The sequence below is a fragment of the Erpetoichthys calabaricus genome, chromosome 1, assembly GCF_900747795.2.
Source record: "Erpetoichthys calabaricus chromosome 1, fErpCal1.3, whole genome shotgun sequence".
NCBI classification, from domain to species: Eukaryota; Metazoa; Chordata; class Cladistia; order Polypteriformes; family Polypteridae; genus Erpetoichthys; species Erpetoichthys calabaricus.
The window spans coordinates 177,207,025-177,234,842 of NC_041394.2; the positions used below are offsets into that span (position 1 = coordinate 177,207,025).

At 37.3% G+C, this 27,818-nt stretch overlaps 1 protein-coding gene across 3 annotated transcripts in view; it reads left to right on the forward strand.

The window, feature by feature from the left end:
* Positions 1 to 27,818, forward strand: part of nedd1 (NEDD1 gamma-tubulin ring complex targeting factor) — a 753,979-nt gene that overhangs the window by 36,724 nt on the left and 689,437 nt on the right. For all 3 annotated transcript variants that reach the window (XR_007934374.1, XM_028809018.2, XM_028809027.2), the window contains exons 6-10: positions 1,991 to 2,220; positions 2,366 to 2,567; positions 5,896 to 6,103; positions 20,484 to 20,627; positions 24,110 to 24,154. Coding sequence is in view for 2 of the 3 variants with exons in the window: in XM_028809018.2 (XP_028664851.1) it covers positions 1,991 to 2,220; positions 2,366 to 2,567; positions 5,896 to 6,103; positions 20,484 to 20,627; positions 24,110 to 24,154 (829 nt within the window). In the remaining variant the exon portion in view is untranslated. The remainder of the gene's footprint in view (positions 1 to 1,990; positions 2,221 to 2,365; positions 2,568 to 5,895; positions 6,104 to 20,483; positions 20,628 to 24,109; positions 24,155 to 27,818) is intronic.

Below are 27,818 nucleotides of genomic sequence, written 5' to 3' on the forward strand. Positions count from 1 at the left end.
TTTTTCATGTGAAATTGCATTATAAGAAGAGAAAAATAATTGAAATTTTATGTCATTTTATATTGTAGGGTAAGAAACACATAGAGATTGATATAAAATTCCACCTTAATTGGATAACCGAAAATTATATCTTAACAGATATCATCACTATTACTTATGCATTACTACCATTATATAGAGATAAGTAATTGAAATTTTGTATGATCATTACTTAGATAGATAGATAGATAGATAGATACTTTATTAATCCCAATTACTTATCATTAGATATAAAATTTGACCTTGATCAAGTGACTGGAAGTGGTATATTACTGACCACAAAAAAAAATCAGATTTGAAATTTCACTTTGATCAGATTACTGGAAGTAGTTCTTTGCTAAATAAACTTACATTATAAACAAAGATTAGTGATTGAAATGTTGTAAGAAACACACAGATATGAAGTTTCATTATAACAGGACAACCAGAAGTTGTATCTACTTTTCCTGAACAGGTATAACGAAAGTTGAGTGGAGAATAATCCAGGTTTTTTTTTTTTTAAGCTTTATGTGTTGTGCTTTACAAAAGACTGGCAAATTGGCACTCATCAATGCCCTTAACAAAATAACAATACTAACTATAGTTAGTATACGGAAGTATACTTCCAACGTTTGGTATGGATCATTTTGACACATCTGGTATAATAAAAGTTTAATGGCTCGTAAGACCGTTTTTATAGGCATCAAATTTGTGTCTACCACTTTTACTCAGAACTAGGGATTTTCTAGAATTTACCCCACCACTTTGATTGACTGACAACATTTCAATATGCTTTCTTGACAGTTGATTCTGTGATATTGTTGAAGCAGGTTTATCTGTTAAACAAATTATCATATTTTGACATTTAGGTACTTGTTACTGTCTTTCTTAAGGCAAATTGTGTTCCATAATTGTTTTGAGCTGCGTTTTTTTTTTTAAATTTACTTTTTTGGTTTTGTGCTTATAATACAGTTCTTTTTGTTATTTAATCATGTGTGTGACATTTTCTTCATTGTGCTGGTTCTGAATTTGCATGAATGGTTATTAATTCATTGGTAAAATTACACAACTTAGTGTTAGTAAATATTTGTGTTCAATCCTTATCACGTATGATTGGCTACATATGAACACTAACAGTTGGTAAATTTGTTTTTCATTGTTACATATTATTTTGTTCACAAAACAAGTTTGTTTTATCGGTAATACGGTGGCTGTTTCAACCAATTTAATAAGTTATATTGAGATCAATGAAATCATTGTTTTATAATTTTTCCAGTAAGAGATCATTTTTAATTAAAGTATAGATATTCTTTGAAATTTTTAAACCGTACCTTTCTTATTTGCGCTGCGCATTTACTACTTTGTCCTTATTTAATTTCACAAATTATATTTCATATAAGATTTGATCTTTCATCAGTTTTGTACTGTTTGTGAATTAACTGCCATTTCTTCTCGCTTCCCATATTTTTCGGATTACCTGAACTTTTTTATTACCTAATTTTTATTTTTTATTTGAAAATGAAGGCAGAAGAAAATGAATCACTTGCATACACGTTTATGCTCTGATTTTTCATATAAACAGAAAGAAAGGGTTAAAGACAGGCTTAGAATAATATATAATTTTGGCAATATTTAATTATTCATCTTATTTAGTAACAGTTTATTAACTACATTGCATGTATTATTTTTTAATTGTTATTTAACTTGTCAACAATGCAAAGAAATAACATGGTACAAGATAACTTTACTATCTTATATTCCCTTTTTTTTATCATTTTTTTAGATTCTGTCTTCATTGGGATAGTTCTAGATAAAAGACATTGAAAATGCTAGCTTCATATGGCAGCAATTGGAAAAAAAACGTTAATCAATGTTATTTATATTATATGAAAATATACATTATAGAGCTTATATATACTGTACTTGCTTCTATATTATTTACTTGTCTGTTTATTTGTGTTTTACTCTTCAGCCAATCCAGGACCTGAAGTACTCTTACATTAAGAAGTCTTTAATGGGCAGCGTGTCTGACAGTGGTACTGTTGTCCTTTGGGATGCTAATACTCAGAAATCTCTCCATAGCTTTGAAAATGCCCACAAGGCTCCAGCCTGTGGACTCTGCTTCTCACCTGCTAATGAGCTACTCTTTGTTACTGTTGGCTTGGATAAAAAAATAATTTGCTATGACTCCTCCAGTAAGATGTAAGTGGTTTGCTATGAGTTTATATTAACTAAGGATTGAAAATCAAATGGATACAGTGTTTTGTTTTTATTGAAGAAATTTCCTTGTCTTTATAACTTCTAGAATATATTGTAAATACTTGTTGTTCTGGTCTTGTTTTCTCAGTCTTCTGCGCAGTCTGGTTGCTGAATCTCCCCTCACAGCTATTGACTTTATGCCTGATGGTGCCGCACTAGCAGTGGGTTCATCTCGAGGAAAGGTGTATCTTTATGACTTAAGGATGTTAACATCTCCTGTTAAGGCGGTAACCGCTCACAAGACTTCAGTACAGTGTGTTAAGTTCCAGAATGCACTATCCCACATCAAGGTCAGCATGAGGTCTACTCTACAATTGTAGAACTCTCATAAAGTATCCATCTAGCCCATATCTCACAATCTCAAACTATATATACTGTATGTGTATATGTATACTATATATATATATATATATATATATATATATACACATACACACACACACATACAGTTAGGTCCATAAATATTTGGACAGAGACAACTTTTTTCTAATTTTGGTTCTGTACATTACCACAATGAATTTTAAATGAAACAACTCAGATGCAGTTGAAGTGCAGACTTTCAGCTTTAATTCAGTGGGGTGAACAAAACGATTGCATAAAAATGTGAGGCAACTAAAGCATTTTTTTAACACAATCCCTTCATTTCAGGGGCTCAAAAGTAATTGGACAATTGACTCAAAGGATATTTCATGGGCAGATGTGGGCAAGTCCGTCATTATCAATTAAGCAGATAAAAGGCCTGAAGTTGATTTGAGGTGTGGTGCTTGCATGTGGAAGATTTCGCTGTTAACAGACAACATGCGGTCAAAGGAGCTCTCCATGCAGGTGAAAGAAGCCATCCTTAAGCTGCGAAAACAGAAAAAAACCCATCCGAGAAATTGCTGCAATATTACGAGTGGCAAAATCTACAGTTTGGTACATCCTGAGAAAGAAAGCAAGCACTGGTGAACTCAGCAACACAAAAAGACCAGGACATCCATGGAAGACAACAGTGGTGGATGATCGCAGAATCATTTCCATGGTGAAGAGAAACCCCTTCACAACAGCCAACCAAGTGAACAACACTCTCCAGGGGGTAGGCGTATCGATATCTAAGTCTACCATAAAGAGAAGACTGCATGAAAGTAAATACAGAGGGTGCACTGCAAGGTGCAAGCCACTCATAAGCCTCAAGAATAGAAAGGTGAGATTAGACTTTGCTAAAGAACATCTAAAAAAGCCAGCACAGTTCTGGAAAAACATTCTTTGGACAGATGAAACCAAGATCAACCTCTACCAGAATGATGGCAAGAAAAAAGTATGGAGAAGGCGTGGAACAGCTCATTATCCAAAGCATACCACATCATCTGAAAAACACGGTGGAGACAGTGTGATGGCTTGGGCGTGCATGGCTGCCAGTGGCACTGGGGCACTAGTGTTTATTGATGATGTGACACAGGACAGAAGCAGCCGAATGAATTCTGAGGTGTTCAGAGACATACTGTCTGCTCAAATCCAGCTAAATGCAGTCAAATTGATTGGGCAGTGTTTCATGATACAATGGATGGACAATGACCCAAAACATACAGCCAAAGCAACCCAGGAGTTTATTAAAGCAAAGAAGTGGAAAATTCTTGAATGGCCAAGTCAGTCACCTGATCTTAACCCAATTGAGCATGCATTTCACTTGTTGAAGACTAAACTTCGGACAGAAAGGCCCACAAACAAACAGCAACAGAAAGCCGCTGCAGTAAAGGCCTGGCAGAGCATTAAAAAGGAGGAAAACCAGCATCTGGTGATGTCCATGAGTTCAAGACTTCAGGCTGTCATTGCCAGCAAAGGGTTTTCAACCAAGTATTAGAAATGAACATTTTATTTCCAGTTATTTAATTTGTCCAATTACTTTTGAGCCCCTGAAATGAAGGGATTGTGTTAAAAAATGCTTTAGTTGCCTCACAGTTTTATGCAATCGTTTTCTTAACCCCACTGAATTAAAGCAGAAAGTCTGCACTTCAACTGCATCTGAGTTGTTTCATTTAAAAATCATTGTGGTAATGTACAGAACCAAAATTAGAAAAAAGTTGTCTTTGTCCAAATATTTATGGACCTAACTGTGTATGTGTGTATATATACAGTATGTGTATATTCAGTGTATGTATATATATGTATATATATATATATATATATATAATATACGAGGGGGGACCCAAAAATAACCGGAAATATTTTTAAAACGTGTTTAATTTAATTTTCTGTACAAACTACAATTAGTCTCCTTCAAAGTACTCTCCATTGGCGGAAATACACTTATCTAACCGTTTGTTCCATTGTTCGAAACATTTTTTAAATTCGTCTGAAGTAATGGCCATTAATGCTCTGGTCGTTTCTTGTTTTACCTCTTCGACGTCAGCAGAACGCCTTCCTTTCAAGTCTTTTTTTCATCCGAGGGAACAAAAAGAAATCACACGGAGCTAAATCCGGTGAGTAGGGTGGGTGGTTCAGAGTTGTCATACCGTTTCTAACAATAGTTTCTGCAACACTTTTTTCAAGAAGAAAACAATATTTCACTGCCGCGTGTTGCTCACGATAATCGGCCATCGTAAAAAAACGAGGCTTGCACAAAACTACTTTTACAAAAAAATTCACTGAACACAAGCACAACCTTCCAGACTGATGGCACTTGGCAGACTGACTTGTGAGGAGTGTAACTAGATCACTCTAGCGGCCCAACCACGTACTACAAGTACCAACCTAACAACAACCAAATTCTGGTTATTTTTGGGTCCCCCCTCATATATATATATATATATATATATATATATATATATATATATATATATATATATATATATATATATATATATATATATATATATATAATGTATTTAGGTATTTGTGTGTGTCCATAATCTCCTTGTTTGCAAAAACTATGTTTGCAATTTAATTCAGTCATTATTCACATGATCATAACATTTTAGACCTGTCATTTTTGTCAGGCTTGACTGCAAAAATATTCATTTTTGGAATGAATATTTAACTAAAGAAGACTTTAATTTTTTATTGTTTCTTTTAGTTATCTTATCAGTCAGATATATTCGCTAGTAAACTATTTTAATATGCTTTGTGATACAATGGGAAAATGGTGAATTGAATTTAAAATTATACCAGAGTAATATAAGAAAATGTTCAGCTGTTAAAAATTTAGTTTTTCTACAAGCATGACGTCAGATATAGAGAAGAAAACTAACAGATTTTCAAACATTTTAAGTGATAATTCTGAAGAATTATACTCTTGTTAATTTCTGAAGGTGACATTACAGGTAAAGCAAATCTCTTCAGATGTTAGGATGTCATTAAAAAATAAACAAAAGCAAAAATTATAAAGAAAAGAATCGTTTTAAAAAAAATACACATCCCTAAATTAATTTAAGATTTGATCTTTATTTTTGCGTTTGTTTTTTTTTTTTCATATTAAAAGGTGTTAATTCAGTTTTGTGAATGATTCTTATAAATCACTTCCATTAACCTCAAAGGACTGAGGCTATGAATTAGCTCTTTCAGTTCTGCACTTGCCCTGAATATTTTGAAGGAATGTTTGAAAAATGAACTACACAATTTTGATCATTTTATTCTTTTTAGTCAAGCAGTAAAGCTTCAGTTAGTAAGTCCTCGAGCTCCTTGTCAGCTGCCACCAGCAGGAGGGCAGCAGTAAAGACTGGTAATCCAGTTGCAAACAACCTCATGTCATCTGTGGGACGAGATGTACAGCAAAAGTCAACTGCAACTCTTGAGCAGAACAGTGGACCAGTGGCTGTGGAAAAAGTGGATGGAAGACCTGATGGCAGAGGTGTGTATAGTACTTTGTTTCAATGGCAATATAAATTTTTTGCTGCCAGAAAAAAATATTCGAGTTCAGAATTTTTTTGTAGATTTTAAAGTTTTAAATACTGAAACTATAACCACTGTCTACGAAAGTAAAAAAGTTTATTTCAGTATTTGAAGAAAGGTACAACACATTTATCCAGCTGACATTAGTGGCTGAGTCGTCCATGTTTTGTAACAAGCCTTACTGTTCTATTTAACAATTGTCTGTCTTTTATGAAAATTAAAAAGAACATTGTCCAGTGTAAATAACAAAATTGTCTCATGTCTAATATTGCAGAAACAAAGTAAAACTGTAATTTTTCATGCTGTTAGTAATGTTAGCATTAGCTCCCCCAGACAGGATATTACAGCTCATAAAGATGTCCTCTAACCCGCATGTGTCACTATATATATATATATATATATATATATATATATATATATATATATATATATATATATATATATATATAATATGTAATATACATACATTATATTAGTCTCCCAGCCAGGTAAGAACCCTGAACCTGTTCCAGCAGACACGGCAGTATAATTTGATATCTTCTGTCTTGCAGGGAACATCCTGCAGTTCTCAGCCCTTGTGTACTGACTGTTACTATATATATATATATATATATATATATATATATATATATATAATATGTAATATACATACACACACACACATACAGTGCATCCGGAAAGTATTCACAGCACATCGCTTCTTCCACATTTTGTTACGTTACAGCCTTATTCCAAAATGAATTTAATTCATTTTTTTCCTTAGAATTCTACACACAACACCCCATTATGACAACGTGAAAGAAGTTTACTTGAGATTTTTGCAAATTTATTAAAAATAAAAAAATTGAGAAAGCACATGTACATAAGTATTCACAGCCTTTGCCATGAAGCTCAAAATTGAGCTCAGGTGCATCCTGTTTCCCTTGATCATCCTTGAGATGTTTCTGCAGCTTAACTGAAGTCCATCTGTGGTAAATTCAGTTGATTGGACATGATTTGGAAAGGCTCACACCTGTCTGTATAAGGTCCCACAGTTGACAGTTCACGTCAGAGCACAAACCAAGCATGAAGTCAAAGGAATTGTCTGTAGACCTACGAGACAGGATTGTCTCGAGGCACAAATGTAGGGAAGGTTACAGAAAAATTTCTGCTGCTTTGAAGGTCCCAATGAGCACAGTGGCCTCCATCATCCGTAAGTGGAAGAAGTTCAAAACCACCAGGACTCTTCCTAGAGCTGGCCGGCCATCTAAACTGAGCGATTGGGGGAGAAAAGCCTTAGTCAGGGAGGTGACCAAGAACCCGATGGTCACTCGTCACTCTGTCAGAGCTCCAGGGGTCCTCTGTGGAGAGAGGAGAACCTTCCAGAAGGACAACCATCTCTGCAGCAATCCACCAATCAGGCCTGTATGGTAGAGTGGCCAGACAGAAGCCACTCTTTAGTAAAAGGCACATGGCAGCTCACCTAGAGTTTGCCAAAAGGCACCTGAAGGACTATCAGACCATGAGAAAGAAAATTCTCTGGTCTGATGAGACAAAGTTTGAACTCTTTGGTGTGAATGCCAGGTGTCACGTTTGGAGGAAACCAGGCACCGCTCATCACCAGGCCAATACCATCCCTACAGTGAAGCATGGTGGTGGCAGTATCATGCTGTGGGGATGTTTTTCAGCGGCAGGAACTGGGAGACTAGTCAGGATAAAGGGAAAGATGACTGCAGCAATGTACAGAGACATCCTGGATGAAAACCTGCTCCAGAGCACTCCTGACTTCAGACTGGGGCAACGGTTCATCTTTCAGCAGGACAACGACCCCAAGGACACAGCCAGGATATCAAAGGAGTGGCTTCAGGACAACTCTGAATGTCCTTGAGTGGCCCAGCCAGAACCCAGACTTGAATCCGATTTGAACATCTCTGGAGAGATCTTAAAATGGCTCTGCACCGACGCTTCCCATCCAACCTGATGGAGCTTGAGAGGTGCTGCAAAGAGGAATGGGCGAAACTGGCCAAGGATAGGTGTGCCAAGCTTGTGGCATCATATTCAAAAAGACTTGTGGCTATAATTGCTGCCAAAGGTGCATCGACAAAGTATTGAACAAAGGCTGTGATTACTTATGTACATGTGATTTCTCAGTTTTTTTATTTTTAATAAATTTGCAAAAACCTCAAACTTTTTTCACGTTGTCATTATGGGGTGTTGTGTGTAGAATTCTGAGGAAAAAAATGAATTTAATCCTGTAACATAAGGCTGTAACATAACAAAATGTGGAAAAAGTGATGCGCTGTGAATACTTTCCGGATGCACTGTGTGTATATATATATATATATATATATATATATATATATATATAATATTATATAATATAATATAAATATATATAATATAAATATATATATACAGTGGAACCTCGGTTTGCAAGTAACTTGGTTTATGAGTGTTTTGCAAGACGAGCTAAAATTTTTAATAAATTTAGACTTAATAAATGAGCGAGGTCTTGCAATACGAGTAGTATGTATTCGCTTTGTCTGCTGAGTGTTATGTGATCATAATGTTATGTGAGCTGAGTGGTTCTCTCTCTCGCTGCGGGATTGTGGGCAATCGTCTCCTATTCTCCGTCTGAGTCGGCGTGCCTCACTCATATTGTCAACATCCGTATGAGCATATACTGTTTACTACAGCATTGTGACCATGTGTGTGTGCTGTGATGTGCAAGTCCCCGTCTTGCACCCCAAAACACGAAGCTGAGTCTCAGTACTTTAGCGACACCAGCATTATTCAGCTTGAAACAGCAACAGTGCGGTTATTTATTGTAGCGGGATCTGCCACTCTCCTATACACAGACACAGCAGTCAGGCAGAGTCTGGGCCAAGTAATACTGTGCCCTGCGCATTTATAAAGTTCCTTGTTACTTGTATCACCCATCGACGGCAGGCGCTTATAGCATGTCTGCAATCTTTTTATATTCGCTTTTACGGCGAACTGCTACAGCGCTGGGAGACTGAGATTGCTTTGGGACGCTGTTCTGCATGTCGTCCCGTTGGGTGGAATCCCACAAGAGTTTAGAAACTCACTCACACCAGCCATGATTCTTTTCAAAGGTAAAGTGCAGGTTAATTTGTTTTATGTATTTTTACTTTATATTTTGTATTAATCATTTTTATATGAATAGTTTTGGGGTGAGGAATGAATCATCTGATTTTCCATTATTTCTTATGGGGAAATTCGCTTTGATATACGAGTTCTTTGGACTGCGAGAACGTTTCCGGAATGAATTATGCTTGCAAACCGAGGTTCCACTGTGTGTGTGTGTGTGTGTGTGTGTGTGTGTGTGTGTGTGTGTGTATATACAGTATATATATAGTACCTGCCTAATAATGCAAAGAGTAGCAATGGTCTGTGATACGGTTTGTATATTTTTAGCTAGAAATCCACAAAGGAAGAATATGAGTAAACTATCTTAAAATAATCTTTTATTCTTGATTTTTTGAGACCTATCAGGTGTCATCACCAGAGGAAAATGATTAGATATAAACAAATCAAAGGAAATCTATAACAAATGTTGATGACATATGCAGTCATGGCTTAGTTAGCAATATTGTGTTTTTATGATGGAGTTTCTATAGAGATACAATAAATGAAATCAAATAGCATTAAAACACTATTGTAAGCAGTCATATAACTGTATTAACATTGTTATTAATGTATTACTATCACTGTATTTCAATAATTATTATTTATGTGATGTATGTTTTAGGCCAGGTTATGTTATGTACAGTTTGCTAGGTATGCTAGATTAGTTTAGCGTAATTTACATCAGATGTGGTGTATATATGTTATTGCCGAAAATGACATAAAGTAATGTATCTGCATGCTGATGGTGTTTGGCCAGGTTTTCGCCGTGCGGTGAACACAGAATGCAGTGAAACAGATACAGCATCTTGTATCCAAAGTCAGCATTGGAAAAATGACACCCCTAACAAAAAGACGTTCCCCTGCCCTCTTTCAGTGCACTAAGCAATGAAAATGAGTAACAACACATTAGTCAGAACCAAATATGTGTCTTTACATAAATTTGTATATAATTAATGCTAAGTCGATTCACTCCGTAACACAGTCACTCACTAATCAACAAAGACACTATTTTCCATTTCGTTATAAAGCTGACATTTGTCAGGATGATGTAACCAGTAAGAAAATTAGAGGTTAACCTCCCTTGCAATAGAAAAACTAAATACCCCAAAATCTCAAAAATGCTTTGACTGATTTAGTTAAAAATATTTTGACAATGTAGAACAAAGAAAATTAGCTGAGATTAGTTTTTTTTTCTCTTTATTTGTCAGTAAAAAAACTGTACCGAGCAGGTTGTTCTTGGGCAGTGTTTCCTTTTATCACTTCAGTTGTGATTGCAAAGAGAAATGGGGTGTGTAATTCGGACAAGTGAACGCCAAAAGCCGCACAGTGCCACTGTACAAGCTGAGGCTACAGTCATACAGAGAAATGGCTGGTAGCAAGTGAAGAAGGACATCTGTCCCTCACAGGAAAAAAAAAGACGATGGCACTGCTTAGAAAATGTGATGTAGACAATGAAAAGTCAGGTGAAGCTCAAAGAATACATGGTTAGCAAGTGGCTTCCTCCTTGTAACTCCACATGATGCCGTATAAAATATATAGAAATTGGTTTGTTGATCATGCCTTGGTCAGTTTAAATGCTGGCAGAGCTCACTAAAGGGATCCCCCATGGACAGAACATATAGGAGGTGGACTTTTTACTAGTTCACAATATGATTTCTTTTTACCTGTTCTTATATGTAGGCTAGAATGCTTAAAGCATTGAGTTTGTTCCATAGTCGTGTAGTATTGGTACTAAAATTTTGACTTCAGTATCAATACCAGCATTTGGACCTCAGTAGTGGTACCAAAACATTTTTGAAGCAATTAACAGATAACTCCAAAACTACCCCATTTTACCCCAGCCTCCTTGATGTACCATGCCATCACTGCTTCTGTCTTGATAGTCATGAAATCCTAATCACATAGTTGCATAGAAGCCTGTGGTTTCTTGTTGCAAAGTCTACAAAGTGGATGTCTTTCCACATCTAGACTAGAGAGTGTCTGCAGGTAGTGTTGGGGGTTGAGGGGATTGAGAGGAATGCTGATATTTACTTTCGGTACTGAAAATTCTAATATGCTGGTACAGTACCATTTTAAATTTTTGATTTTTTGGGGGGGAGAGGGAGAGAGAGAGACAAAAAAAGTAAAAAAAAAAAAAAAAAAAAGGATTTGTATACAGAAAAGTACTCCGTTATTTACATTGTAATTCTGATGCATCCAATTAACCCTTGGCACTGTAACTGAGGCCAATTGTCTTGGAAAATTAACATAGCTAGTTTTTTCAGAAGATTATGTAGAGAGCCATATGAGATCACAAAGAGCTTTGCTTATGTCACATCTCCCTAGTTAAGAGCAGTGTTTATTTTATTTTACATGTTTTAGCAGAGTGTTCTTATGAGTTAACTTTGTGGGTAGTGAATCACTAATGAAGGCACAATGTTTTCCATCTTAAATTTTGATAAATAATAGAATTACATCTTCCCAGCAGTGTTTTTTTTTTTTTTTTTTTTTAATAATTTTATTGTAATCATTCATACAAATCGATCAATTTTTGCAAAAAATAGGATTGAAAAAACAAGTCGACCCCCACCCCTGAGAACATTAGAACATTAGAACACTCTAGACGAGAACAGGCAGTTCAGCCCAACAAAGCTCGCCAGTACTATCCACTTATTTCTTCCAAGAAAACATCAAGTCGAGTTTTGAAAGACCCTAACGTCTTACTGTCTACCACACTACTTGGTAGCTTATTCCAAGTTTCTATCGTTCTTTGTGTAAAGAAAAACTTCCTAATGTTTGTGTGAAATTTACCCTTAACAAGTTTCCAACTGTGTCCCCGTGTTCTTGATGAACTCATTTTAAAATAACAGTCTCAATTCACTGGACTAATTCCCTTCATAATTTTAAACACTTCAATCATGTCACCTCTTAATGTTCTTTTGCTTAAACTGTAAAGGCTCAGCTCTTTTAATCTTTCCTCATAATTCAACCCCTGTAGCCCTGGAATCAGCCTAGTCGCTCTTCTCTGGACCTTTTCTAGCGCTGCTATGTCCTTTTTGTAGCCTGGAGACCAAAACTGCACACAGTACTCAAGATGAGGCCTCACCAGTGCATTATAAAGGTTGAGCATAACCTCCTTGGACTTGTACTCCACACATCGTGCTATATATCCTAACATTCTGTTAGCCTTCTTAATGGCTTCTGAACACTGTCGGGAAGTCGATAGCTTAGAGTCCACTATGACTCCTAATTCCTTCTCATAAGGTGTACTCTCGATTTTTCCGACCGCCCATTGTGTATTCAAACCTAACATTTTTACTTCCAATGTGCAATACTTTACATTTACTGACATTAAATTTCATCTGCCACAAATCTGCCCAAGCCTGTATGCTATCCAGGTCCTTCTGTAATGATATAACGGATTCCAAATTATCTGCTAATCCACCTATCTTGGTATCATCTGCAAACTTAACCAGCTTGTTACTTATATTACTATCTAAATCATTTATATATACAGGTACTTGTCGACTTACGACCGCGATTGGTTCCGACTGACTGGTTGTAAGTTGATCTGGACGTAAGTCGGCCTATGTTAATTTAAGGTAAGAATATTAGACTGGGTAATAATATTGTAATCATCTTAAAGTAATATTTTATCAAAATTTTCTTACTTTCTAAGACAAACACAGCATACTACAGTACAATTTGTTTAATATGTGGAAAACGTACAAAACAAGAAATACTGTACTGTACATTTAATTCCTGGCACCACTGGTGCTTGGCTGCGGGTTGTCGATATTGCCTTCATCAGATCAGGTGAGGCTGCAGATGGGGTGATGGGAGGAGTTGCTCTTTTCATAAACATAGTGAGCTTCGTCTGAATTGTTTGTTTTTTTTTCTCTTCATAAATTTCGCAATAAGGACGAAATGTGTTGCGTGCCATCCGTTCAATCCTCGCAAATCGTTCAATATTTGGGTCCATTTTTTCAAAATGAGCGAGGAGTTTATTCAGTAGAGATAAATCTTCTGACAATCCCTTTGTGGTGAACATTGTTTGTGGCACCTCCTCCTCTTCGTCTTACTCCAATTCTCTTGTTTCTTCTTCCGCCACTCTTTCTTCTTCCAATTCTATCAGCTCTTCATTCATAAGTTCACCTGATTCCCGGTCTAGCAACTCCTCGACATCTTCCATTTCACATTCCAATGAAAGGTCTTTTGACAGTTTCACTATTTCTTCACGAATCTCATCAAGTTCTTGTTCACTGTTAAATCCAGCAAAAGTATTTACATAACGCTTAACACACTTCTTCCATACGCCATTCATACACTGTGAGTCGACATTTCTTGCGGGGAGGGCTTCTGTTTTCTCTGATCTGAGTTCACCTCTGTTATAGCGCGTCTTTATTTGAAAAGAGCAGTGTCATATCGGGGCGAGTGTGAATGCTAACTTTGACAAGCACTATAAATTTACAGCGGTTGTTACAGACGTAAATCAAATGTATGTTTTTATTGTATAATATTAACAATAACAGCAGCTCTCTACTCAAAGCGGTAAACTCGAGAAGCTGCTAGCATCGAACCCAGAAGCTCTTGATTGGGAGTCAGTAGTTGTGTGTGGGAACTGTTAACATTTGAATGTGATGATTGTATATAAAACTTGTGCACGAACGAGACTGGGATAACTGTGGATGTGGATGTGAGTGGTGTGTGTGACTGAGAATGACTGGTGTGAAGCCTGAAGTCCAAATATCAAATAAACACTTTCACAAGTACAAGTATAACAGAACAAGTGCGCTTTTATTCAAGAAGAAAAAAGAAAGCAGGTTGCGGTAAGCAGTTGATGCGACTGCTTGCGTAGTGCAATCCTAAGAACTGCCCAATCAAGAGCTTCTGGGTTTGATGCTGGCAGCTTCTCAAGTTTGCCGTTTTGAGTAGAAAGCTGCTATTAGTGTTAATATTATAGGGTTATATGTTAGGGTTATATTATTATCGAAAATTGCCAAAACAACAAGACACAAACACACGTGGGGCAACACTGCTGCGTATATTTTTACTGCTGCGTAGCGAGACTTGAGAGTGCAGGAAACTGGCGCTGCCAACAGCTGGCAGGGGAAACAGTCAAATGCGTCGTAAAGTCGAACAGTCGTAACTTGCATAGGTCGTATGTCGACGAGTACCTGTATATATTAAAAATAGCAGCGGCCCTAGCACTGACCCCTGTGGAACACCACTCTTAACATCAGCCAGTTCTGATGAGGTTCCTCGCACCATCACCCTCTGCTTCCTGTGTCTGAACCAATTCTGCACCCATCTACAAACATCACCCTGAACTCCCACCTCCCAGTGCTTAGATCTGCCCTGTCACCCTTTTTATATAATGGGATGATATTTGCCATTTTCCAGTCCTTCGGAATCTCTCCAGTGCGCAGTGACTTCCTAAAAATATGCGTCAAGGGTTTATATATGTACTCACTAGCCTCCTTAAGAACATGAGGATAAATATTATCTGGTCCTGGTGATTTGTTTGATTTCATCTTATTTAATCTGAGCAGAGAGAGCATGGCCAATGGGGTAAAACTTAAGACTTGTAAACATACCTAAATTGATGAGTTTAATAGGCCAGTAGAGATGAATGGAGAGGAAAAGGAAATGCGGAGATAATTACTTCCTCGGTGCTTTAAGAGCTTATTCCAAAATTTTATTGATTACTAGCAAAATACCCGCGCTTCGCAGTGGAGAAGTAGTGTGTTAAAGAGGTTATGAAAAAGAAAAGGAAACATTTTAAAAATAACGTAACATGATTGTCAATGTAATTGTGTTGTTATTGTTATGAGTGTTGCTGTCTTATATATATATATATATATATATATATATATATAATATACACACACACAAACACAAATATACATAGCAGATCATAGAATGGTTGAAATAGTTTACTGTCAAATAAATGCAAAGAGTACACGACACGTGTTTCGCCCTCATTCTGGGCTCATCAGGTGTACACACTCCACTGCACTCCCTCTCGGGAATCGAACCTCGGACGTCAGCACCAGAGGCGAAACACGTGTCGTGTACTCTTTGCATTTATTTGACAGTAAACTATTTCAACCATTCTGTGATCTGCTCCTCACAAACTGAGGGCACCGTGGCAGATGTTAGCAGATTGCTGGCCAACCATAAGCGTTACCTGGTAGGTAACCACCCATACAATCAGATTGTGACACAGACTACGAATGCCGTGAATGTAATTACCCCGATCTACATGCTGTCAAATAAACGAACCACACGTCCGAGGTTCGATTCCTGAGAGGGAGTGCAGTGGAGTGTGTACACCTGATGAGCCCAGAATGAGGGCGAAACACGTGTTGTGTACTCTTTGCATTTATTTGACAGTAAACTATTTCAACCATTCTATGATCTGCTCCTCACAAACTGAGGGCACCGTGGCAGATGTTAGCAGATTGCTGGCCAACCACAAGCGTTACCTGGTAGGTAACCACCCATACAATCAGATTGTGACACAGACTACGAATGCCGTGATATATATATATATATATATATATATATATATATATATATATATATATATATATATATATATATATATATACATACATACTTATGTACATATCCATATTACTAACCGAGAATGCTAAACCGGATGATGGACGCAGGCACAACCGGCCATGGGCCGGAGCTGCAAAAAGACGTACTGCGCAGGCGCAAAAAGAGTCCGCGAGAGGGGGACAAAAGAGGCCGCGAGAGGCGGATGAGGGGCCGCGAGAGACGGACAAGACCACAGAAAAAAGGAGTGAGCACAGAAAAAAGACAAAAAAGGAGAAATGACGCGCAACGAGCACCGAAAAAAGGAAAAGGCACATAAAAAAGTAGTCAAACGCAGGCAAAGCACGAAACACATTGCACACGAAACTACACCCAAAAAAAAAAAAAAAAAAGAGGCTCGCGCACGACAGCAAGGCAACCCCCCCCCCCCCACCAAGAGGGGGATTGAACAAGCCCATGGAACACAAAAAAAAGAACACAAAACCACCCCACAGACCCTACAAGCAAGGGACGGGACACACACAAAGAGGGGGATTCAACAAGACACAGGAACACAAAAAGAAAGAAGACGCTCGCGCAACAACAATCCTCACACAGGATGATGGACGCAGGCACATCCGGCCATGGGCCGTTGCTGCAAAAAGACGTACTGCGCAGGCGCAAAATGAGTCCGCGAGAGGCGGATGAGGAGCCGCGAGAGGGGGACAAAAGAGGCCGCGAGAGGCGGATGAGGGGCCACGAGAGGCGGACAAGACCACGGAAAAAAGGAGTGAGCACAGAAAAAAGACAAAAAAGGAGAAATGACGCGCAACGAGCACCGAAGAAAGGAAAAGGCACATAAAAAAGTAGTCAAACGCAGGCAAAGCACGAAACACATTGCACACGAAACTAGACCCAAAAAAAGAGGCTCGCGCACAACAGCAAGGCAACCCCCCCCCCCCCCCCCTACAGGCACCGGATGGGACACACACCAAGAGGGGGATTCAACAAGCCCATGGAACACAAAAAAAAGAACACAAAACCACCCCACAGACCCTACAAGCAAGGGACGGGACACACACAAAGAGGGGGAAAGAAGACGCTCGCGGAACAACAATCCTCCCCCCCACACACACACACACATCCATAAGAAGTGACACCCAAAGCCACATATTCTAAAGTGAACGTCAACACCTTCACACTAGACAGCATAGGTGTCAGCATAGGTGGATCTCCTTACAATAAAGCACTATTAACCGTTCAACTGCAGAAAAGGAAACATATTAACAGTGACTGTGATCCTCCTTATTACTTATCCATATTTCGCATGCTGAGAAAGAAACAAGTCATGAATACACGGTCACGGGTACAAAACGAAAAGGAAAGGATAACAGGAACAAACACACGAACACGAAAGAAACAACAAAATAGACGGCTATGCAGCATAGGTGGATCTCATTACAATAAGGCACTATTAACCGTTCAACCGCAGAAAAGGCTCCATATTAACAGTGAGTGCAATACTCCTTATTACTTATCCATATTTCTAAAAGAAAAAATGTCTCGACTCCAAAAACGCAAAGCTCAACTAAAGCTTCTAACTAACGATGTACCTAAAAGTAAAAACTTTATGAACTGCATTAGATCCTACAATAGTTCATTTGCTTTTGCATCTACCGGAGTAAATATCAGGCCACCAAAAGGCAATGGCCCATACTGCTTTCCCATATGTGCACAAATACTGCATCGCATTGGAACAGTGCACCCTGAAACAAATCAACAACGCAAATATGCACAAATCTACATCCTAGATCCACATGACGCAATCTATCAATCAAAGTGCTGCATCGCAACAGGCACGGATTCAAAACGAAACACCTCCCGTCTCAGACATACGTTAACGGCAAGGAAGGCTACAACAGGCTTCTCACACAGCACAGGCAAATCGATTACAGCTCCAAAACAACACGTCCCAAATACTACACATGCAACAACGCGCCTCTCAAACGGCACAAGCAAAACATACACCAGGAAAATTCATTCGGATTGATGAATGTCATTTGCAATCATTGTCATTCAGTTCACTTCCCTGAAGAAACAACTGGCAATACAAGTAATACATTTACACGTTGTTGTCAAAAGGGTCAAATTAGACTGCCTTCTTTACATTCATATACTGAATATCTACAAAAGCTTCTAACTAACGATGTACCTGAAAGTGAAATCTTTATCAACTGCATTAGATCCTACAAATCGGTATCCACTATGAACATTAACGGTGGCACTGCACGTGACATCCGTCTTGAAAAAATGTTAATTATTGATGAATGTACAATGGCATGAAGTCACTTACTCAACACCATTCATAAACTTCTACAAACGTTTATGAATAATAATATTCGATTTGGATGAAAGGTACTTTTATGAGGAGGAAATTTTAGACAGTGCTTAGCTATTCTTCCAGATGCCATGCACTCAGCTATTGTTCAGTGCACCTTAAAATACGCAGACAATTGGCATTGCTTTCAAAAGATACAGTTAGTAAAAAAGATACGATGTCCAGAACCAAATCATAACAATTGCTTATTACAACTGAGAGATGGTACACTCACCAATACAGATGGACTTCAGCCACATATTATTACAATTCCTCAAGCCTTTATCTGCGACAACTTAGTTACAGAGAGATTTGGAACAGCAATCTCATTAGACCAAATGCCCCTTTTAACACAACGCACTATATTAGTTCCAAAAAATATTAATGTGCAAAACATAAATACCCAAGTCATTCCATTACTTCCTGGAGAGACACAACTCTTTCTAAGCTCTGACAAACTTGACTCTGATCACAACAATAACCATCTTCATTGACCTTACAAGTTCTGAGCTGGAATTACCTTTTACACTTAAACGGCGTGTACAAAGAAATTTTCAAATAAACCTTTACACTGTGCCACACACTTTATTGTTTGCTTTCTATTTGCATCATCTACACCGTCACACTATTCTATATCTCATTCATACATCACGCTCTTTGTCATTCCCAACACCAGGGGTTGGCGAGCGAAGCGAGCAGGGGGCAGAGCCCCCTAGTGTGTATATATATATATATATATATATATATATATATATATATATATATATATATATAATATATACATATATATATATAATATATACATATATATATCAAAATACCCGCGCTTTGCAGCGGCGAAGTACTGCTTTAAAATTTTTATTAAGAAGAAAAGTAAACCTTTTTAAACCGAGGGAAAACGTATCAATAATTATTTGTTAAGGATCTCTTTGTATAGCACGTTGTCAGTTCGCCCCTCTGCTTGTAATATGACCAAGCTGTGTGGTGGCTTACTGTTGAGCATGCAACGTACAGTTGGCCATGTGAAAAGCAGTCCTGCCTCAAATCAATGCCAACCTTTTGTAGGGTCTGTCCCTGAGACTTATTAATTGTCATTGCGAAGCAGAGCCTTAGTGGAAATTGTAGGCGTTTGAATTGAAATGGGAGATCAGAGGGTATAACGGGGATGCGAGGAATAAAAACTCTCTCCCCTGAGCCACCGCCAGTAAAAATAGTTGCCTCAATGAGGTTGTTTTGCAGACACGTGACCTGAAGTCTCGTGCCGTCACAAAGTTTCAGTGGCTGTACGCAAATCCACAATCGGTTTCATATTCTGTTCGTACCTTATCAATTGTGTAATGTGTTTTTTTGAACAGGTTTGATTCATCAAAGTGATCATTCCTGCTGCGTTCAGTCACTTCACTAATACTACATTTTGTCTGAAGATCTGAAGCCATTCATTTTGGTAAATACACAAAGCTAGAGAGTAACAGGTGGAAACAGGATATATGGGAGGGGGCACAAATACCTTTTCACAGCACTCCAGACCATCCAAGTATGATTGAGAGTGGTTGTGTAAACAAATAGTTGGTGGCACCAGCTTTTTTTTTTTTTAATTCAGTGTCAGAAAAAGCAAGAGCCTGTCTTTTTGGATATCGCATGTTTTTCTTATCTTTGTGAGGGTTTTCTTATGGTTACTTTGGTATCATGTGCAGGCAAGAGTAATCTCTAAATTGACCCAGTATGAACAAATGAATGGCTGAGTGAGTGAGTGAGCGAGTAATTGGGTGTATGTGAGTTTTAAGTGTTCTGAAGTTTAATTCCCACCTTAAGAACGGTGCTACTAGAATTCACTTGTAATCCTGTAGTAGAATAGTAGAATGTGGTAATAAAAATTGACACATGGATAAAACGTATCCATTTAAGATTAATCGATTTAATAAAGAATTGGCATATTTAGGCTATATATTTGAACATGTGCAAATATAAATGTATTGTGGTAGTATTATTTCTTAAAATAAACGGTTTGAGTCTAACCCGTTATGTATTTGTTGTACCCACCACTCATTAAATACAGGGCATGAGCAATCTTCAAATAACTCATTGCAAATATATGGTTTAGAGTTTAATGTACAGTAGAATAGGCTAAAATGGTTATTTAAATAAAGCAACAGTTTGACACTAAACATGTAATCAAAAAACTACTTCAGTGTTAAATTTTATACTGTTTATGTTTGCTAATTAGTCATGCATTAGAATATTTAACCATTTAGCATACCTAATTAAAAAAAAAAAAAATCTTTGGGAACATTTGTTTCTTTTTTTGTAGGAATACCTAACAGCACCAGTTTGGATGTGTTCCCGTCAAAAGAAACTGACAGCATTAAGGGAACTGATGGGCTTCCTAGTCTTGACAAATTTGACTCAGTTGGCCGAAATAGCCTTAGTGATGTGTTCTCCCCTATACGAGATGGTAAGTAACTAATAATATTTTGATATGTACAGTAAATGTTTTTGTTTGCAAGATGTCAAAACCCAAATTAATTTCTTCTTGTACAAAAAGATCTAAACACTAGCGTGGAAGCTGCCGTCGCTGTACTTTGTATATAAGAGCCAGATCGAATGTTATTTACCTTGATTTATTTACTAATCTTCCTACAGCATAAAGTCACAAGTAGACTGCAGAGCTTCCCATTTAGATATACAAAATACAGCGATGGCAAAAGTGTGACATGAATTCTTTCTCCAATGTAGAACCCTAGTCATCATCTGAGTTCACCTCTGTTATAGGACGTCTTTATGTGAATACACCCCATTGTCAGATCAGGGGAAGCGTGAATGCGACTGAGAGAATAAAACTAAATTTATACCGGTTGTTACAGACTCAAATCAAATGTATGTTTTTATTCTAAAATAGTAAGAATAAAAGCAGCTCACTTCTCAAAACATAGTCGTCTGGGGTCAAACCCGTGAAGTTTTGATTACAAGTCAACAGTTGTTACTGTTGCGCCACCAAAGTGGTCATATCCAAAGCATGTCAATGTTGCACCCTAACGTGGGTTTTTTTTTCTGCAATTATATTCTTGAATAGAAGCGCACTTGTTCTGTTATATTTGTACCTTTTGTGAAAGTGTTTACTTGATATTTGGACTTAAAGCTTCACACATTATACACTTCATGTCTACATTTTGTCAATTACTACTAAAACATGACAAAAGTTTCTGTTTTAACAATGTGTTTACATGGATTGTTGTAGACACAGAACACACATGAAATGCATGTGTTCCAAATAACGATACAATCTTCATAAAAGGTGTCATTTTGCTTGACTTCTCACTCTATACAACTGACACGCAGGTAAACAGACTTGAGTTGAGAAAATTGTGCGGCGGTGGGGGGATGTGATAGCAGGCTTCTTGCTGCTTATCGAAACATTTACAAGACTGACGGAGAGGTGCGAGCGAAGGGATTTAAGGTGGGACGGATTTACAAGTTTTTTTGTAGGCTTTGGTAATTCTAGTGTTAAAGTGCAATATTGCAGATTATAATTTAAAGGTATTTTTATACATTTTAGTCAAGCAATGTAGAAATTTCAGCTCTTTTTCAATACAGTCCCCCTATTCCAGGGCACCATACTGTTTGGGACTTAGCAATGGCAGGTATATTAAAATAGTTGTATTTAGTTCTTTGTTGCATATGTCTTGCATGCAATGACTGTTTGAAGCCTGCAATTCATAGGCATCACCAGGTGCTGAGTATCTTCTCTGATGATGCTTAGTTTAGCCTATAATGCAGCCAGCTTCAGTTTATTTAGTATATAGTTGTACAGTGATATTATGTTATCTAAAACCTACAGATACCATAAACATATAAACACAGTACCAGCTATTAAAGCCTTGTGTGTTGTTAAAATGTTGTTAAACTAAACAGTGTCATCTCCAGACAGAAGAGCAGCTTCAGCGACAGACTGCTGTCACTGTCCTGCTCCACTTGTAGACTGAGAAGATCGTTCCTCCCCCAAACTATGCGACTCTTCAGTTCCACCCGGAGTGGGGGTGGGGGGGTTGCGGTGTAAACATTAACATTATACAAACATATTGTCTTTTTTGTTTTTTTGTATCAGTAAGGTGCTGCTGGAGTATGTGAATTTCCCCTTGGGATTAATAAAGTATCTATCTATCTAAATAGGTTTCTGAAGCTAAGAGATCATCAAGAGACAAAAGACCTGGCTTGCCCTATATGAATTGTTATATTAAATTACATTTATAAACAATTATAAAATTATTCATGATGCAAGTTGTTTGGTTTGTGGGAACAGCCATCTTGATATTGTTTTGTTGATGGTTACTTGCTAGGCTAGAATGTGTGATGCATGATGTCATTGCTGTGAAAGTACTATGTGAATGTTAGCGTCTTGTATTCCTGATTGTCCAAAATTAGATTCTTTAACAAAAATAATAATAATAAAAAAAAACCGTAGTGCCATTTCTTATTAAAAGCTTTGAGTTTACTTAATACAACAACCTTTTCTGCACTCTGAATATTAATTAATTTTTTTTTGGCTAAATGTCCTCTTTTTGGCTACTGACTTAACACTGTTTCTTTGACCACCATCATGGCTACCCATGCTTAGCTCCGTTTGTTTAATAACATTATTCCTGGTTATGATCTTTGCTTGAATTCAGACCAGTCCAAGTAATCTTCTAATTCCATTCTCTCTCACAATTGCTGTCGCCTTGTTCTACAGAACACCCACAGTTCTGGAAATACATACTCAAATCAAAGACACTTAATCTGACCTACCAGCAACCAGTTTTTCCATGTTTTTCTTCTAGCTGGGACTGTGAAAAACAAATCAAATGTACAAATTTAGGAGCTTGGTACCAATCATTATTTTTTTCTCAGATTATTTAAGTAATAGAGAAAAAGAGAATATCTCAACATTTAATGTAAAGTTGTATTTCTGGGAATATTCCATGAACAAGGTTTTAGTTTTGTATGCCACAGGAAAAGCCAGAAACACACATTCTGAAAATTCCTACTACTACCGTCTTTTTCCGAAAATAAGACATCCCCCGAAAATAAGCCCTATCGAGATTTTCGGAACTTTTTGTAATATAACCCCTCCCCCGAAAATAAGCCCTAGTTAAAATAATGTGAAAAAAAGAATTCGTTAAAAAATGCTGTTGATTTATTAAGTATGTTTAGCTTCCCTAATACTCGTATTTCAGAGAAATGTTTGAAATAAAATATTCCGAGAAATTCATTGTTTACCTCTACAGTTCGTTTCAAATTAATTCTTGGAATTTATCTTAAAAATACAACATAAGGCAGCATGAATACATACCGTAAATATTGTGTCCGCTCTGCTCTGCTGTGTTGTACTGCGTCGCGCGTATCGCAGAGTATGGTCGAATGAGGTGGAGAGGGGGTGGAGGGGGGCATGCATATGCGGAATGCGACGGAACGCGTCGTTGGCGCACACTATAAATAATTGTTCGTTAAGGCAGCAGTCTACATTGAGCGACAGTGCAGATACAATGTTTGTTCATTTCAGTCTTGTAAGTCTGATTATTTCCTCATACGTAATTTTATTTTTTATAAAGTGAATAATTTTTAACCGCAGTTAAAATGAGTACAAAACGAAAGAGCTATTCCGTCGAGTACAAAAAGGGAATTGTGGAAGACTCCAGGGGTGTAAATCTTGATTTATGACGATGTTCCAGAAGAAGATGACATGACTGTAATTGAATAAATTTAAATTTCTGTATTCTGTGTAAAATAAATAAATATTAAATAAAAATATATAAATATACTTTTATTTTTGTCCTCCCCCGAAAATAAGCCCTAGTGCGTATTTTGGACCAAAAAAGAAAGTAAGACAGTGTCTTATTTTCGGAAAAAGACGGTACTACATTTTAATGTAAGAATCCTTTTTTTTTTTTTTTTTTTTAGATTATAGTTTTCAAAAGTCAAGCGCTGATCTTGCTAAAGGAGATGGTAAGTACTCTGTTTTGTATTAAAGAAAAGTATTTTTGTGTATATTTTAAGTAGCACGTAAATTTTGACTGATTGATAGCCGTCAGATGACAAGTAGGACAGTATACTGTGTTGCATGCCAAATCAAACATGTGCCATATTACTTTAGTAAAGCTTTAAGGCAGCACTGATAGATACAACAGAGTTCTCTTGGGACAAATAAAGTATTACAACATCTGATACATATAAGCAGCCATCAAATTACACTAAATCTGTACTTAATACAAATGTCTAAATGATAAAATAATTAAAAGATAATGTTCACAATTAAATTAACATATTTAAATGAAAAAGAAACATTAGTTATCCATAAAAAAAAAACTTCAATAGCAGCTCATTAAAAAAACAAAAAAAAAACGCATCTGTAGCCCACCCTTAAGCATCACCAAGAATTAGCTTTGTGTTGTTCAGGTTGAGCAGAGCTTCATGCAGAGAGTATGAGACATTGTTTATGATATCCAGCATCATAGTCAAGCATCTTTTCTCTGCTTCTGGCTCAAGAGAGTCCAGACTAATCCCCGGAACTGAAAAATGCTGTTGAGTAGCTTGTTAAGTGTTTTGGCATATTTTATTGCCATGGTACTGACTCAAAATAACAGTGTTCATTGAAAGTGTGGGAAACAAGAGCCATTAATCATGATGCTATAGTTGGTGTTCTGAAGCCTGCCATTAAAAAGAATGTTTTAGCAGAAGAGAAATGGCACCATGCAGAGTCCATAGTATAATCTCAGAGTTTAGCCAGGTTCTTTACATTCACGTGCCACCCCTAATTTTTTTTTACTTACAGATGGTTTATTTTGCAATCACACCACTGTCCATCTTAGTCCAAACATTTGCACTGTTGTAGCTGATGATGGCTGGCTGCTGTTTGCCAACCATGACCTTACAATGTCATGATTACAAAGGCTTCAGAAGTGGCTGCTTTACACCATGAACTAGTTAAGGGTTCTTCTAAGCATGTGGGTGGAGGCACTACCTTTACACATTATCAGTGAAGTGTTTCCTGCGGACATCAGGTGAGCTCTGTCTCACTGTCTACCAGTACAATCCACTTATCCACTGTTTAAGTTACATTGCATGTTCATAGCTTGCTGCCAGCGTTTTCCACAGTGTAAATATCTGGACTGGGACAGATTGTAATGTGATTTCAGAACATAAAACAAGAAATATAACGTTCTGTTTGAAACATGACATTGTGACATTGTTAACAGTTGGCAACATATAATACTCAGAGTTGGCTAAGTATGTAGTTTACTGCCTAAAAACCTTGGCACATTCTCCAAACATTTCATCACATCTCCTAAAATTTGGACATCCATGGTATGTCAATTTTAACTTTTGCTAACTTTTTGTACTCATGTTCATGTTTTTCACCCACCAAACAAAGTGAAAAAATTTAACACATTAATGTGCTTCTTCAGTGTAGATACAGAAATGTGCTTTCACTGTGACTAAAAACAAAAAAATGTAATAAGAAAACAAAAATATTATTGTGATGGCCATAGAACTCAACATAGCATATGTGTTTTTATTTTTTCATCCTTTTGGTTCATTGTGTGCTTTGTATTTAAGTGGTGCATCAGCTTGATGTAGTTGGGAATTAACTCGGATTGTCCATATATTTATAGTTTATGAATAAGGTCTAATATTGTCGTGGAATGCAAAGTTTCATCAAAGAAATGAATGTATTATACATTGTTTGCTCATGTCTCAGCTCTATACATCATTGCTGGTTTTACCACTGACTTAAAATCCTTACCTTTAACCTTTGCCATAATTCTTTGATCACACAGTACTCCTGATACCTTCTTCTAAGTATTCCTTCTACATTTTACTCTATGGCAGGGGTGCCCACACTTTTTCGGCTTGCGAGTATATATATATACACAGAGTATACTTTATATATAAAATATATGTTGCCGTACCTTGCATAACTCAATAACTCTTATGGCACAATAATAATTCAATACATTTATGGTCACTACGGTATTTGGACTTAATAATCTTCATGTGGTAAAAGGCTGACTCGCATAAATAAGTAGAGCTGAATAATGCAGTCAAGGAGGGAGCACATTTCCTCATGTTTGGGTACTTTTCCTCTGTGAATAAGTTCCAAAACTGTCCATGAGCCCCAGACTTCAGCTGAATGTCATCCTGTAGTGTCAAAATCTCATCCTCCACTGTAGAGGAGTTTTAGGTGAAACAGTGTTGCAATTTTTGATGCGAGTGAATCACCCTCAACATCTTCCCTAAATGGATAGCACATAAATATAGCGATTGGCTCAAGTAAAGCAAAGTCTTGAAAGCATCAGTCAGACAGACAATTTTTCAATCTGCTCTGTGTAGCATATGCTGTCAAGTTGCGCACACGCCTTCCATTGTGTCTTCAGCTCTGACGCGAGGTTTTGGATGTTCCCCAAATTATGGTGCTGCAGCTTTGAGGACAGATTTTGCATTTTTCATTTGAAAGCATTAACTGAGCTAATCATATTAACCATGGTTTTGTCTTTTCCTTGCAGCTGTAAATTAAGCTCATTCAACATGTTGGTCAGATCGGTAAAAAAATGCCAAATCTAGCAGCCATTGATCGTTATTAAGTTGCTTGTATTCTGCATGTTTAATGACAAGGAGAACCTCCTTTATCTCTGGCCAGGGGTCTCGAAATCTCAGCAGGATTTTCCCCCTAGCCATCTGCCTCAACGAGGGCCTCTTTTATCATCTTTCCATCTTGGAAGGACTTCTTATACTTAATGATGGAGTGACTCACCTGGAACGATGCTTCGGTGTCTGCCTTTGGTTTTGAATTCAGCCAAGTGAAAAATGACGGCTGTCTGATTAACTGCAATTTTAGTTCCCTCACCTTTCTCTTTCTCAGATCGCTTTTCGGAAAGGAAGACAGTTTTGTAGTTTTTATGAACTGTTTGAAAGTGCCTTTCCACATTTTCCTTCTTTAGAATAGCAATGATAGATTGATGGATCAGACAAACGCACTTCGATTGTGACATTGTGAGATAAAAAATTCCTCTTCCAATTCCACATGTCCAGCCTCCCCTACCAATTTTTTTTTTCATATCCCTTCTTTAGTCGATATAAATTGGAAGGCTAACTAGATCACTTAGCCAGAGTTTTGCAGTAGCTTGTGCATTTGATCGTGTGTGCGAGATGACCTGTATGTTATAAGAAAAGGGATCTCAGACTGGCTGCACTGTATGTCAATCAAGTGGCAAATGCCATAGGGAGGGTATATGATAGACTAACTTCTAAAAAAATATTTTTTTTAACGCAATGCAATCTATTTGCACTACCTTTCCAATCTACCAGTCGATCGCGATCGACGTGTGAATTTCCCATTGGGATTAATAAAGTATCTATCTATCTATCTATCTATTGGGCACCTCTGCTCTATGGGTTATCACTGCATATAGTTTTCCATCTTGGGCTACCACTGATCCTAGATATTTAAATGTATTCACTCTTTTCAATAGCCCTCCCTCTCTGCAGGCTAACTTCTGAAACCTGATTATCATTAAATCTCATATATTAAGTCTTCTTCCTTTTTATCTTTAACCCTCTATCTTCCAATGCCCTTCTCCATTCTACCAACTATTTCTCCACCTCCGCTTTT